Source organism: Strongylocentrotus purpuratus, unplaced genomic scaffold (assembly GCF_000002235.5).
Source record: "Strongylocentrotus purpuratus isolate Spur 01 unplaced genomic scaffold, Spur_5.0 spur5_scaffold_9, whole genome shotgun sequence".
Lineage (NCBI taxonomy): Eukaryota > Metazoa > Echinodermata > Echinoidea > Camarodonta > Strongylocentrotidae > Strongylocentrotus > Strongylocentrotus purpuratus.
Genome location: NW_022145615.1, coordinates 12601092 through 12615071, shown reverse-complemented (window position 1 = coordinate 12615071; position 13980 = coordinate 12601092). Strand labels below are relative to the sequence as shown.

Below are 13980 nucleotides of genomic sequence, written 5' to 3'. Positions count from 1 at the left end.
ACACGATGACTTCGAATGATTAATGAGAACATAATGTATTCATTATCATAAGTGGGTGGCAGATAAAATGCAATCTAACTACTATCGAAAAACATGCTATTTCAATTATTCAAATTTAACGATTTCTATAAGATTCCCATTAAAAGCTCATTCTGATTTTTACAAAAACTCGACAACAACCTGTCCCATTGTATTACTATAATTACGCAAACATGCAGATTTGATGTGATCATTCATCGCATAATCCTGCTACGCAACATGTATGTTTCTGTTATTATGTTAAGACAAAATAAAGCCAAATGATTTATATTTCGCATCAAATTGTCTTTAGGTCTACCTGATGTATTCACCCAAATAATCGAATAAACTTTTATGTACAAAAACGCCCTAGAATTCTGAAACAATTGTTTTGCTGAAAGTTGTTTAGGTAACGGTGCAAAATCAGGTTTTCGTAAATAGACCTCAATTTGCCTTATTGACTTAGAGCACAAAAAGTATAATTTGGAGAAGAAAAAAAAGTGTTCTGTTTTTCTTGGTAAGACAAAATAGTCTTAAGTGCATTTTGACATCGACTAATGCCATAAGCCCCCGAGCACTTAAATATTGATATCATTTCAAGCTATACCCCTGAGTAAAGAAAGAATACTTGATGTTGGCACTATGAGGATACTCTCACACCAGCACTTTTTTCAATCAATATATAGGTCTATGATATTTTTTCCAGTATTGTCCAATCATTAAATGCATGTTAACCCGTTTGACAAAAAGCCATCCCTCCAGGTATATATTGCAGAATGCAGGAAATGGAAACTAATGTTGACACTTTAGATTGGTAAACATAAGCTTCAAAACCCATTAATTACGCGCGTATCGTTAGACCTTTAAGAGTGGTCTAGGGTCTATGTTCAAATAATCTAAATGGAATTAACAGTCTGTTGTCTGCGACACCACATTTACGCAAAAGTATTTTGCTCTCTCTGTCTCTCTCTTTCTCTCTCTCTCTCTCTCCCTCTCCCTCTCCCTCTCTCTTCTTCTACCTCTGTTTTTCTCTCTTCCTCTCTCTCCTCTCCTTGACAATTGATGTCGTCTGGTATTTCTGTGGCGTCGTCATAAAAGTTTACAAGTGACCAGAGATCACGACGGCGTACTTCGTTCCATTCGTTCCATCAAGGACTTAAGAGCATTTTATGCTCCTTGGTTCCTTCGGGTCTTCGCGTCGCGTCGGGTTTCGGGTTAAACAACATTTTGCGAAAACGTGCCCCTTTATTCACGAGGTGGTAAACTATGTCAGAATTGTGACGCAGCCTCATTCGGTCAAGAATCCGATGTCATTAGGTACTGTTGCAGTTATTCTTGAAGTTATATCTATAATCAGAATAATCTTAGATGGTCTGTTTATCTTTCTTTGTTACAACATTACAGAGTCCTATGGACGAGTCGTTCACATCCTCCCATCTGTCGGGAAGTAGTAACACCATGCTGGATACCCTGAGCCATCCTGAAAGCCCTGGGTCACCTTCCTCACCTCTTTCACCAGGGTCGACACCACGCCATATGATGTCACCAAACCAATGTCACACCGTGATTCTCTTCAGCACACCTATCGCAGCCATCTACATCGACGGCAAGGAGCGGTTATGCCTCGCCCAGATCTCCAACACACTCCTCAGGAAGTTCAGCTACAATGAGATCCATAATCGCAGAGTGGCCCTTGGTGTCACCTGCGTCCAGTGTACTCCAGTCCAGCTGGAGATGTTGCGTCGTGCCGGTGCCATGCCCGTCAGCTCCCGCCGATGCGGGATGATAACCAAACGTGAGGCTGAACGACTGTGCAAGTCATTCCTGTGCGAAAGCCGGCCGCCGAAGCTACCTGAGAACTTTGCCTTCGATGTCTACCATGAATGCGCTTGGGGGTGCCGAGGGGACTTTGTGCCATCACGGTACAACAGCTCAAGAGCAAAGTGTATAAAGTGTTGCTATTGTGGCTTGTACTTCTCTCCGAATAAGTTTATCTTTCACACCCATCGCATCGCCGAATCCAAGTATCGTCCTCCCGATGCAGCGAATTTTAATTCCTGGAGACGACACATCCATCTGATTGATAGAAGCCCAGACGAAGATCTCCTGCAAGCTTGGGAGGACGTCAAAGCAATGTTTAATGGTGGAAGTCGCAAACGATCTAACCCACCGTCCTCGCCATCTCAAGCTCCATCCCTCCAATCTAGTGATCCTATCTCGTCAAGTCCACCTATGACAAAACGCAAGAGACAATCATTAAACTACCAAGATTCAGATCCTGTTATTCAGCTCAGGTCAAATTCAATTGATCCCAGACTTGACTACTTTCTATCTACAACAACGCTTGGTGGTAGCAACATCCACACACCACAGGCGAACCGACCATCTACCCCATCGGTGGAAGACACTTCGATGACAGCGGCCCAGCTCTACGCCAACAGTACCGCAAAACTCCGTCAGCAGTTCTCAGCGCACGCTTTTGCGAACAGAAACTTATATGCGGAATATCTATCTAACGGTGGAAAGCTCCCGTACCCACTAGCCGCATCATTCTGGCCGAAGACACCAAGTCTTATGCCTCCAATGGCGTCCCATTTCCCGAGAGATCTTCCCCCGTTCGACTTGAAAGGCTTAGCTGATCAGCGTGTTCATTCTTTAAGCAAAGACTCTTTAGCTCTTGCGGACCTCGAAGGCAATTCCAGAGATGATGAAGCACTCCGCGATCTTGAGAACTGGGAGAAGGCTCGTTTCTCTCTTGCTGAACGCCATTTTAATCTCAGAGACATTAAGATCCCTGGTAAACCGGAATTTCACTATGGATCGGCTTTCCGCCCGGTCATGGCTAACGGGGTTGAGATGTCCGATTCAGCCATGTCTCTCCGGTCGCAGTCAGGAGATTCTTCACTTCGCGGCGACGCGTCCTCGTTCATTCACCACATCGCAAAACAATCCTCCCAGTCCCACGACCAAAGTCCAGCGGATATCTTTCGCTTGAAGGAATCCTTTCCTACCCGAGATCACTCCGCATCAGGTGGCTGTTCAACAAGACCCGCCGACTTCGCCAGGTATTTCCTTGACGACAAGCCTTGGGGTCGCGAAGCAAGGGAGGGGAACGCTTTTCTTTGGAGACAGCAGAGAGAGAAAAGACTGGATGATCTTCTCTTTCGAGTAGCAAGGAAAGAGTGCGAACGCAAATCAAAGAATGGAGAAGTGGGAGAAGGAAAGACGGATCATTCTTCTGTCATCCAGGATGCAGAGGCCAGTACATCTTGTGAGTCACCGGATTCGAAACTTGAGGTAAGCACTACTTACAGACCTTCAGTTGTACCAAGTGTTAATGATCACGTAGAAAAGCCAAACGAGATACAAAGTTACCCTGTTAATCTATAGAATAGAAACATCTTGTAAGAGATCATTTACTTGAATTTCACTGTTTATATATTTTAGAAGACTTCCAAAGGCATCGAGAAAACAAAGGCTAATATACGACGATTCGGCTTTGTGTTCTCAATCATTCATACCTCCAAGCACGTAGCCACGGGGGGTGGGGGGGGGGGGGCACGTGCCCCCAAACATGTTCAAGATCGGTTAAACTTTTTTAGACCCCTCCTCAGGACGTCGATGGATTACATTTATGTGTCCCCCCCCCCCCCCCCAACATCAAATTCTGGCTACGTCCCTGCATACCCCATCACAATAATAACAATAAACAAATATTTCTAAAGCGCTTAATAACAAAAAATTTCCATAAGCGCTTGAATTTTGCTGGACTGGATTTTTCGTTGTTCTTCACCTATATGAGGTATACGATCTCCTAAATGGATCGTGAATTACTGTACATGAGTTTGAAGTATAGTAATGGAATAAAATGTTTGAATTAAGCAAAATATCATCCTAAGGAAATGGAGGATTTCAAGTAAGCATTTTTGTTATAACCCTTGCCCATGCAGGTGTCGTGGCATAGTGGTTTAGTCACTTGACTCTTAATACAAGGGTTGAGGGTTCGAATCTCAGCACGGCACTAATGTCATTTGGCAAGACATTAGTCCACATTTACAATGTACCACTCTGGGCGCTGGTGTAAATGGGTACCTGGAAATTGCTGGGAGAATAACAATTGCAGCGCCCTCAGGAACACCAACATTAGTGAGGCTTCCCTGGGTAAAAAAACAATTATTATTATATTCCTAAAAATAAATAGTGGAAAGATATTCACGGATTGTATTGTACTGACATCGAGAAATGACTTAATGAATAGGGTAAAGATAGAAGAACTTCCCATCAGACGACAAATTGGAAGAAGAAAAAAGGTGTAAATCTAGGTCACGAAAAATACTCAGTTCTTGTAGTTCTAGATACAAACGAACACTAAAATATTCATGAATCTTTTTTTCCTGAGCATACATGTATCTCTAACTCTGCATAATCAGTGAAAAAACCTGGGTTATTTAATTCCACCTAATTAGAAGGAAAGTTCGAATTTGCCCCCAGCACCGTTGGCTTTACAGGGGATGTAAAATAGGATTACAGCAAATAACTATTGTTCTCCTCGTACTTTTATTGTTCATCTTCTAATATATAACATGTCTTTCTTTTCAAATCACGTTAACTCTGAATACTCAGTGAACAAACCTGGGTTATTTAATTCCACCTAATTAGAAAGAAAGTTCGAATTTGCCCCCAGCACTGTTGGCTTTACAGGGGGGGGGGGGGGGGAGGTGTAAAATAGGATTACAGCAAATATCTATTGTTCTTCCTCGTACTTTCATTTTTCATCTTCTGATAAATAACGTGTCTTTCTTTTCAAATTACGTTAATGAAACACCATCAATAGAAATCAAAAGCAAGAAAACATCGGGTTGAGGGTGATTAAAAACGCCGGGATTCTCCCATCAAACGTACACCGAAACAATGCGTCGACGCCCCCCTCCCACGTAAATCTATAAAATCTCAACAACATTGATTTCGAAGCATACATACTTGAAGTATACGTAAACGGTTATTTTGTTCTCGAGGCCTAATAATAGTTTCACCTAATTGCTTTTAGATATTGATGGAATAACACTGTAAGGAAGGATTAAAATATAATTTAAAACTTGCCATTGCTTTAATGTCCTTGATTACATCTCCTTTCTTGCGTTTCATCTCTGGAAATATTCAAATCTGTTAATATGCACAGACTTTAATAATGGCTCCTTCTTATTCATGATTATCATCAAGTTGTGTCTTATTTACTTTAACCTTTGTTTAATCAAACTAAAAATATTTCTTTAAAAAAAAAAATCATCTCAGAATTAATTCGATGAATATTAGTACCACTCATGTCTCAGGGGGTACAGTTAGTACTTCGATAATGTGTGTGTGGGGGAGAGGGAGGGTTGCCCCTTTCCACCCCATATAGTGTAAACCAGCTCTATTCCCGGGTAACTTTCCCGCCGGTATGACTGGCAGTATAACGTCAGCTGCCATGCGTACAAACAAAACCCCTCAAGATATACCGGTGATTACCTCCCCTCAGATTGACTGCCATAGCAAACAAGGAATCACTGATGATGAAATAATGATATACGGGAATAGATTCTTAATCAAAAATGGATGCCCGGGCGCACAAAACATAATAATTGATGAGAGATTTTTTTTTCTTTCTTTCTTTACGCTTTCGGGCGTTTTCTGACGACAGCTTGCTCGCGTAACTCTGGCATCATGCCATAGTTGAATGCTTGTTCTCGTAATGTTATCGATGAATATGCTTTATACACTACCATCACATAAAATGTTTAATATTTTAGTAATCACATGACCGTTTCATAATGATAGACAATTCCAATTAATGAATTTAATCATGTTTCTGTCATTTTCAATAAATCAATCTATACCACACATCAAGGTGATGTTGATTAATACCCTTCCTGCAAATATAATTTTTTTTCTCGATGTTAATATTTTTGTTGATATCATTAATTATTATTTTATTATTACCATAAGCACTTTTATCATTATTAATATCATTTCTATAAGTATTTCGTACTTTATCGATAATTTGCATTTCAAATGAAACATAATATAATATCAACTTAATGACACATCATGCATGATGCTGATGTACACATCGGCCCGAATTCACAAAGGAGGTTTGTCGACAAACCTTGGTTTTCGTACGTCAAATGACGCGTTATGCGTTTTTTACAAACCTGGTTTGTAAAGAACAAAAGGAGGTTTGGCGAAACAAAAGGAGGTTTGAGCTCAAACCTTCCTTTGTGAATTCGGGCCTATATGTCTAACCTAAACAAGACAGACTGTCGGTTACTAATGAAAGAGAGACGACCCCCCCCCCCTTTAAGAGCAAAATGTTATTATAAACATTTAAACTATTAAATGTTTGTCAGTAAGGTAATTATATTAGTTATAGATGTGTTTTTTTTAAAGCAAGTCGCCTTTTGTATCATTCTCATCTATTACTTGGTCAACTAAACGAGACAAAAAATGTATATACATAAATAAATGATCAGATAAATAGAAATAAAAATCATCACCTTGCAAGCAAGAATTCAAATCTTTAGTAGATGGTAATACACTTTTATCTCAAATACAGAAACGGACAAAACATTTATTGTACTGCGGCCATTTAAACTATAAAGATTGAATTTCAAGAATGATTGACCTTCTGTGCTTTGCGTGTTTAACGTATTAAAATTTGAACGATTTGAATGAAAGGCCAGTAAAATAGATTATTCGAATGGCCAAACATTTAACCAAATATTAATAATAATAATATTTAATATTGATATTTTCATCAAACGTATGTGTTGATTGATAACATTTAAAGAATAATTTTCACAATAAACGCAATACGGAGACGCGATGGCTCAGTGGAAGAGCAGTGGACTCGAAACCGGGGGGTCCCAGGTTCGAAACCAAGTCGATGCACTATAATGATGGTGCCCCTTGGTAAGGCATTAATCCTCATCACCAAGTACCTTGGAGAGGACTTAAAGCCGTCGGTCCCCTGGTTGCTTTATACAAGCATATACACATGCTTTCTTAGCAGTCAGGTTAAACAAACCATCAAACCAATAAAAAGTGGCATTCAATATCGCTAAAAAAAAAAAAAGGAGTTAAAAACAGCCCCAAAATGATGAAGTATACAAAAATCGTGCTATCGTTATAAATGTCACAGTAAATGCAACAGTGTCCAGGCATATTTGTTAATCCAATTTCATTGCCCTCTATTCGAGCTTGCTAATTCGCCTCTAAAACGAGTTTGATAATAATTGAACGATATATCACCGAATAGCTTCAAGCGAATTGTACCCCCAGTGGACCAAGGAACTCGGAAGATTGCGAATTAAAGATAACAATTTGAACGATAACTGTTATTCAACTGTAATTGCAGGGGCGTTTACGACAGTCCGGCGACGGGTAGCGAGTAGGCTTGTTGTCGGCTGGGAATTGTCGAGAACGTAGGAATGAGATATACCGAGATGAAATGGAAATCTGTAAATACAATCATATTCAGACTTAATTAGGAGTTATGATTCAACCGTATTTGTATTTCGAACTTATTTTCTTCGTTTATTAAGTGAGAGGCGAAAGAAAATACATTATATCATGACCTGGAAAAAATGAAGGCCATCAATTTATTATACCTTATTAAGCCCTTTCTTTCTAAAGGACAAATTATCCCTCATAATTATCTTACCAGACAAAATATGAAGAATTGTGCATACAATAAGGTCTGTTTCGAGCCAGAAGGGCGTTAACTCTGTATGTAACGATATGTCCTATTGAGTTAACGCCCTTCTGGCTACGAACAACATGAGATGCAATGTGATGCATGTATTTCTGTGTAATATAGACCTAAACATTTACAATTCATCCGATGGCTGCAAAACATTTTTTTAATTTTTTATTAATGACGATTTAATTTGTTCATTAAAAAATCATTATCAAACTTGATCTCTAACTTAAATATTAATGATATTCTTGTTTCTGACCAAAATCAAGCTTCATAATATTGTATTTGTATGAATTTAGATTATATCAGATCATATTTATTATCATTACTGTCTGTCTTCATTTGCGACATTCCAATTTTAGAGCTCATTTGTTTCAAGCTTTATATGAACTCTTTGTTTTATTCAGGCACAGTCATATTGATGGAAAATGTTCAGTTTATGTAAGCTTACATGCGTGACTATTTGTATGTTGGGTGGTGGGTGGGGGAGAGGAGAGGAATTAATGTCATTTTGAATTGAAATTAATTGAAGCAGCATGTAACACACAATCTGGTTTACGATGTAAGTTAATTATGCCTATAAAGCAACATTTCTACAAAATAATGCACTGTAAGCATGACTGAATCGCAATCATGGGCGAGCATTCTCTTTTCTCGGTAAAGTGTTTAATTTTCCGTTATGAATCCTGCTTCTTTTGTGCATAATTATGATTCCATGCTATTAATATAACACGCTCTCTCTCTCTCTCAGAGCTCACGCGAAACCATTATGTAAACCAGCGGGTAGCGTTCATCAGCCGCCGCCGCCGCTCGTAGGCCAGGAATCGCGGCAATGGCATGCGTAGAGACGTGGGGGTATTGCAGGGCATTGTGTGTGCCTCTGGGTGCAGCGTTAATCAAACTGATTACCTACGACGTGTCAATATACGACGATTTTTTTTTTCGGGGGGAGAGAGGAATGGATTAATCAAGTTTATTAAAGTTCCGTCACAGAAGAGCGACTACGCGATCCGTATGTGACAATCCTCATCTTCATGTTTGCTCAGCGAGGATGACACCGGCGTTCACAGCCCGTATCATCGTATACAACTTGTGGAGTTTGAGATCAAAATAATGTGATTTAGATGGTAGAATAATATGAAACGAATAGTCAAAGATATTATGAGATAAAGTTCACTTAAAATGATTATGTTTCGATGTTCACAGGCACTCTGTTAAAAAGGCACTGTTTATTGATAAATATCGCAATTCAGAGGCGGATCGTGCGGTATTGCAAGAAGGGCACGAAATCTTTAGAGCTTAAAAGTTTGTGATCTTTGAAAGGGTAAAGGCTATGCACTTTTTATTCCAAATTAGAGAGGGGCGGCCGATTTGTTTTCCAAATAGACCATTTTATAACGAATGATGCATTTTATCAGGGAAGGATCCAGAATTTGGTATAGTGCACGGGGGCACAATGTAACCCCAAAAATGACAAAATCAAGTGGGCTTTTTTGTTGTGTAATAATGTAAGTATATCAACATTGTAAGTAAGTACAGTCAAACCTGTCTACAGCGACCGCCCAAGGGAAACACAAAAGTGGTCTTTGTAGACAGATTCCTTTAGTACATGTTTCAATGATAAACCATTTTCAAGGGAAACAAAGAATGTGGTTGTTGTAGACAGGTGGTCACTAAAGCAGGTTTGACTGTATATCAAAATGGTAAGCATATCAAAATTGAGGGTTCCAAAATTGGGCACGGGCATATTGTGACCACTCCATCCCCTATACGCGCTAATGCTTTATCGCATCTTCAGTGTAAGCCTGTATGTCCGCCTCCTTCCGTCTTCATCAAAAATATTATATTGCCTGGATATAAACCTATTTAATGCTGGCCATTTCCAGGTATTTATGTCCATAAACAAACCTATCAATTCGATTTGCTCTAGAAACGACATTATTAAACTCGATCAGTTCATTTCTAAGAAGAGACCGATTGGTTAGTTACGGAGGGACTATTATAGTATTTAACAATAATTATTTTTATCTAGAGAATCCTCATCAGCGTTAGTCCCGTTCTTCCTGACGGCCCTGTCATTATTATTATTATTACCGCCCCAGCAATCGCCAGGTATCCTTTTACAACTGGATGGAGAATGGTAAATGTGGATTAGTATCTTGCCAAAGGACGTTGGTGCCGGGTTGGGATTCGAACCCTCAAACCTATAGCATTGAGGGTCGAGTGAATGGCCCACTATCCTCCACTGATGAATAAATTAAAATGATCATGATGATTTTGTTAAATTGTTACGTAATGAGTTGTAGTATTGAAGGGTATCACTGAATATGTTGAGAGATAATGAAATTAGATTGCCATAATTTCTCAGTTAATATTAGACGTACAAGATGTGTAATTGCATGGATTTTTACAGACCTGTATCAATCGGATATGATTAGGGACTTTTAGATTTGCGTGGCCTGTACGTGTGACGTCCATTCAAGGCAGTGCATTAACAGGACGTCGATCGTAGCAATCCCCATTGTCTTCGTGCGAATCTAAAAGTCCCTATTATTTACGTCTTGGGTTTTTTTAACGTCACCATCAGAAAGACGTGACTCAGTTTTGAACCGGTGTCCGGCCGCCTTATAGCCAGTTTGCAGGCGAAGACAGAGAGCAGACCAAGTGAACGTTTACCGCTAGACCTGCTCAAATCTTTCTATCACTAAACCGATCAAACACTGGGTATTCATATTTACCACAGATATACCAGCGACAGGAGATTACAAGTATAGTTGCAGATAACATTGTGATGGTACGATCGAATCATGAATTAACATGAATGATCAAAAGATCAGTTGTAATTGGATCTGTCATTTCTAATAGCCCCCCCCCTCTCATCCCCCTCAGAAAAAATGAACTGGAAAGGTATTCCTTTTTAATCCGACTACTCAATATAATTATAACCGTGTGTAGTCATGGTATCAGTATTAACTGACGAGGTCGGATCCAATCTTACACGGGCTTCTGAAAATGGAATGAAAACTAGTGATGTATAAAATACCATTCAGGTCAAACCTCATTGCCCATAGATAATAATTATAATCCGCAAAGAATTGAAAATAGAGTATGGAATGGGGACAAGAGAATTGGTTCCTTATTACCTGAATCTTACTCGCGATGCATGGTATTAAAAAGCTTTTTTTGAGATGAAAATGAAGTGAGGCGGAAAATTAATCAAAGGGCGACTTGCTTTCGGTGTTTTTTTGGTGAATCTTTCTTGAACGATGGTGGACGATAGATTAATGTAAATTTAGCCGAGTGTGAAGGGTTTACTCGGCCGGAACCTCGGGGGCGTATGTGCGGTCGAGCAGCGGTGGCCGACCTGGCCAACCATACTCGGCAACGTTAGTTATCTCTTACTCTCGCGGAAACACCATCCGACTAAATATTGACAAATTTAGCGTCGTGTTCTGTAAATGACGGAGAGCACTTTAAGTTGATTAAAATGACGGTTTTGGTGTCTAAACGGCCTGTTGCGTTTTCGTATGCTTCAAGTATATGACTAGCACAACCGCCCTTAAAAACACGTTAAGGTCTTTTTTTTAGGTGTGATGTTGTTCAGAGACATCAACAGGCGTATACAAAATGACATGTCACTGACTTGTCCGAATATAAAATTATAATTTCTTAGATCTGAGTGAGGGAGCATTAATAGAAAGCAAAGGAGCAAAAATAAGCTCTATCACTTCGTGAAAACGAAAATCTTATTTTGACATTAAAAAATACCAATACATGTAGTATACTTCATGCAAATAGTATGCTTATGAGAGGAAGAGAGAGAGAGAGATAGAAGGAGAGATGGTATGTGGTCGTAGCTGGTAAGGGTTATGTGGTGATCATAATGCATGTATCATTAATCAATCCATGATATAAACGTTTAAAATAATTTAGTGATAATCATCATGATTCCCCCCTCCCTCCCCCCAAAAAATATATATAAATGAAATAAAATTGGTCAACAAAATTTGTCATCGTTTAATACATACTTCATTCATTTTGGTAACTCGTGCAATACAATTGACACTTGAAAAAATGCCATAAAAATTCCGCCAAAATTGAAGTTTTAATTGTTAATGTCCTACTCTTCATGTTATTTTACTCACTTTTCATTGAGTTAATTGAATAGGGTAGCTTCAAGAACACACACACACACACACGCACACACACACACACACACACACTCTCTCTCTCTCTCTCTCTCTCTCTCTCTCTCTCTCTCTCTCTCACGTGTTAATTCTAAAGCCTCTGTCATCTCCATTCAATCAATCAATCGATTTATTTTAATATATCTTTTAAGATCTTAACTCGTTCTCCGAATCTAGTTACTAGTGCAGAATGGTTGTCATACATGGGCGCACACGCGAAATTATTTCTTTGAATTTAGGAGCCTGGTAAATGTAACTCAATTAATTGGTTATGAGAATGCACCATTTCCTAAACCTAATTATACCTGGCTGTCACGCCTGAGATTCACTTAACATGACCTCCACAGAAAAAAACCCAGACAGACATAGAGAGACAGACAGATCGACATACATGCAGACAGATAGATGGACGGACGAACAAACAGACAGACAGACGGAATACCAACCCGGACAATTTCCCCCGGATAATTATTCCCGGACAACGATTCCCTGGAGCAACTTCATCGGGATGATAGTTTCGGGATGATTGTCCCAGGACTTTCATCCCAAAAGTATCTCCGGAAAACAATATAAATAATAATAAAATAAAGTGGTGCAAGGGGTACTTTTCGGAGGGGTAGTGAACACGGGTAGGGCGGTCCTGTGGTAGCTGTCCTAGAATCGACACGTGGTGTGATATAAGAAGTAATTGACTGCTTCCCCCACCCCCCCCCCCCCAAAAAAAAAAAAGGAAAACAAATGAAAAAATGAAAAATGAAAAATGAAAAATGAAGAAAAAAAATGGAGAAAAAATGAAAAAATTATGAACATGTGTATCACTATGTTCAAAGTTATAAATCGCCTTTACCAAAATGCGTCCTCATTAATGTGACTAAATGCATGAGTTATAGTGCTCATCTTGTTCAATGATGTATTGTTGTCTTGTCTTATAGAATGCAGATATCAGCGGAGGAATGGCAGAGATGGAAGGCGGGAAAGCTGACGACATGCGGCCTAGAAATTGCTCCTCCTCGGAAGGTCACGTGACAAATGGTGAGTATTCATTGAACAGACCTTGTTTATGCATACTTCTTGAAAATTATCCCTTGATAACTCATAAGAGAGAACAGAGGCTTGCATTGAGGGGGGGGGGGGTCGATTGTTCCTCCTGGGAGGGGAAAGCGAACTGAATCACTGTAACCCTCTGGTCTCATCTCCCGGTATAACTTACTGAGGGTGTGCAGGTGAACTACTACACCAGGGTTTTCCACTACTCTTACAGGAATAGATTGCAGTGGTTTATCACCCCCCCCCCCGCCCTCTACACAGGGTGATCAAGTTAATGTCCTATTTGAGGGGCGTCGTGTTTTCCACAGAACAAGTCATAGCCTGCGTCTATGAAAGGGGAGGGGCACTTTAACACTCAATGCAGGCTTCAGTCATCTGCCTGCATGGGTTGAATTTAAATCCTCGATCTTTGGTTCATTAGGCAGATACCGTGGGTTCGAATCCACTAATGTTTGCATAGTGAATTTCTTCCGTAGAGATGCCATTTTACGTAGCATTAAGAGGCGCGAAGGCTCAGTGGTTCAGCACTGGTAACGTTAGCGGGAGGTCCCGGGTTCGAAACCAAGTCGATGCGCAAGTGCCAGTAGGTGAGGCATTAAATCCTCATTACCAAGTCCCTCGGATAGGTCATGAGGCCGTCGGTCTACTGGTTGCGTTCTTACAGGCATATGCCTTATTGGCCGCCAGGTAAAGCAAACAAACACATTTTAATTAAGTAGTTGGTAACCAGTTCTGGAAAGAAACGTGCATACATTGAAATACATTAGCAGACAGGTCTATCCCATACAATTCTTCAGTAATACTACCAAACAGACCGATAAAAGAAGGGGAAAAAAACCCACCAACTATCCAATTGTTTAGTCTTCGGAGAAATTCCATGGATTAAGATGAGCCAGAAAAGAATTAATTAGTGAATTATACTGACCACTACTCTGTGATTAGACTCACCGTCCCTTAATTCACTTTTGTACCCCGTGGTCATGTTATTACGGG

The 13980-nt window shown here is 39.8% G+C and overlaps 1 protein-coding gene across 1 annotated transcript; it reads left to right on the top strand.

The window, feature by feature from the left end:
* The first annotated feature begins 1386 nt into the window (after positions 1-1386).
* LOC115920510 lies at positions 1387-13678 on the top strand. The gene is made up of 3 exons (XM_030976334.1): positions 1387-3315; positions 12873-12972; positions 13614-13678. The coding sequence occupies exons 1-3, from the start codon at positions 1387-1389 to the stop codon at positions 13676-13678; spliced, it is 2094 nt and encodes a 697-aa protein (XP_030832194.1).
* The last annotated feature ends 302 nt before the right edge of the window (positions 13679-13980 follow it).

Bases quoted from the DNA above. Each gene is read 5' to 3' on its own strand.
- LOC115920510 (XM_030976334.1), top strand. From the start codon at position 1,387: ATGGTCTGTTTATCTTTCTTTGTTACAACATTACAGAGTCCTATGGAC. The intron at 3,316-12,872 runs GTAAGCACTACT...CTTGTCTTATAG, and splicing joins CACCGGATTCGAAACTTGAG to AATGCAGATATCAGCGGAGG. The intron at 12,973-13,613 runs GTGAGTATTCAT...TCCCTCGGATAG, and splicing joins GGAAGGTCACGTGACAAATG to GTCATGAGGCCGTCGGTCTA.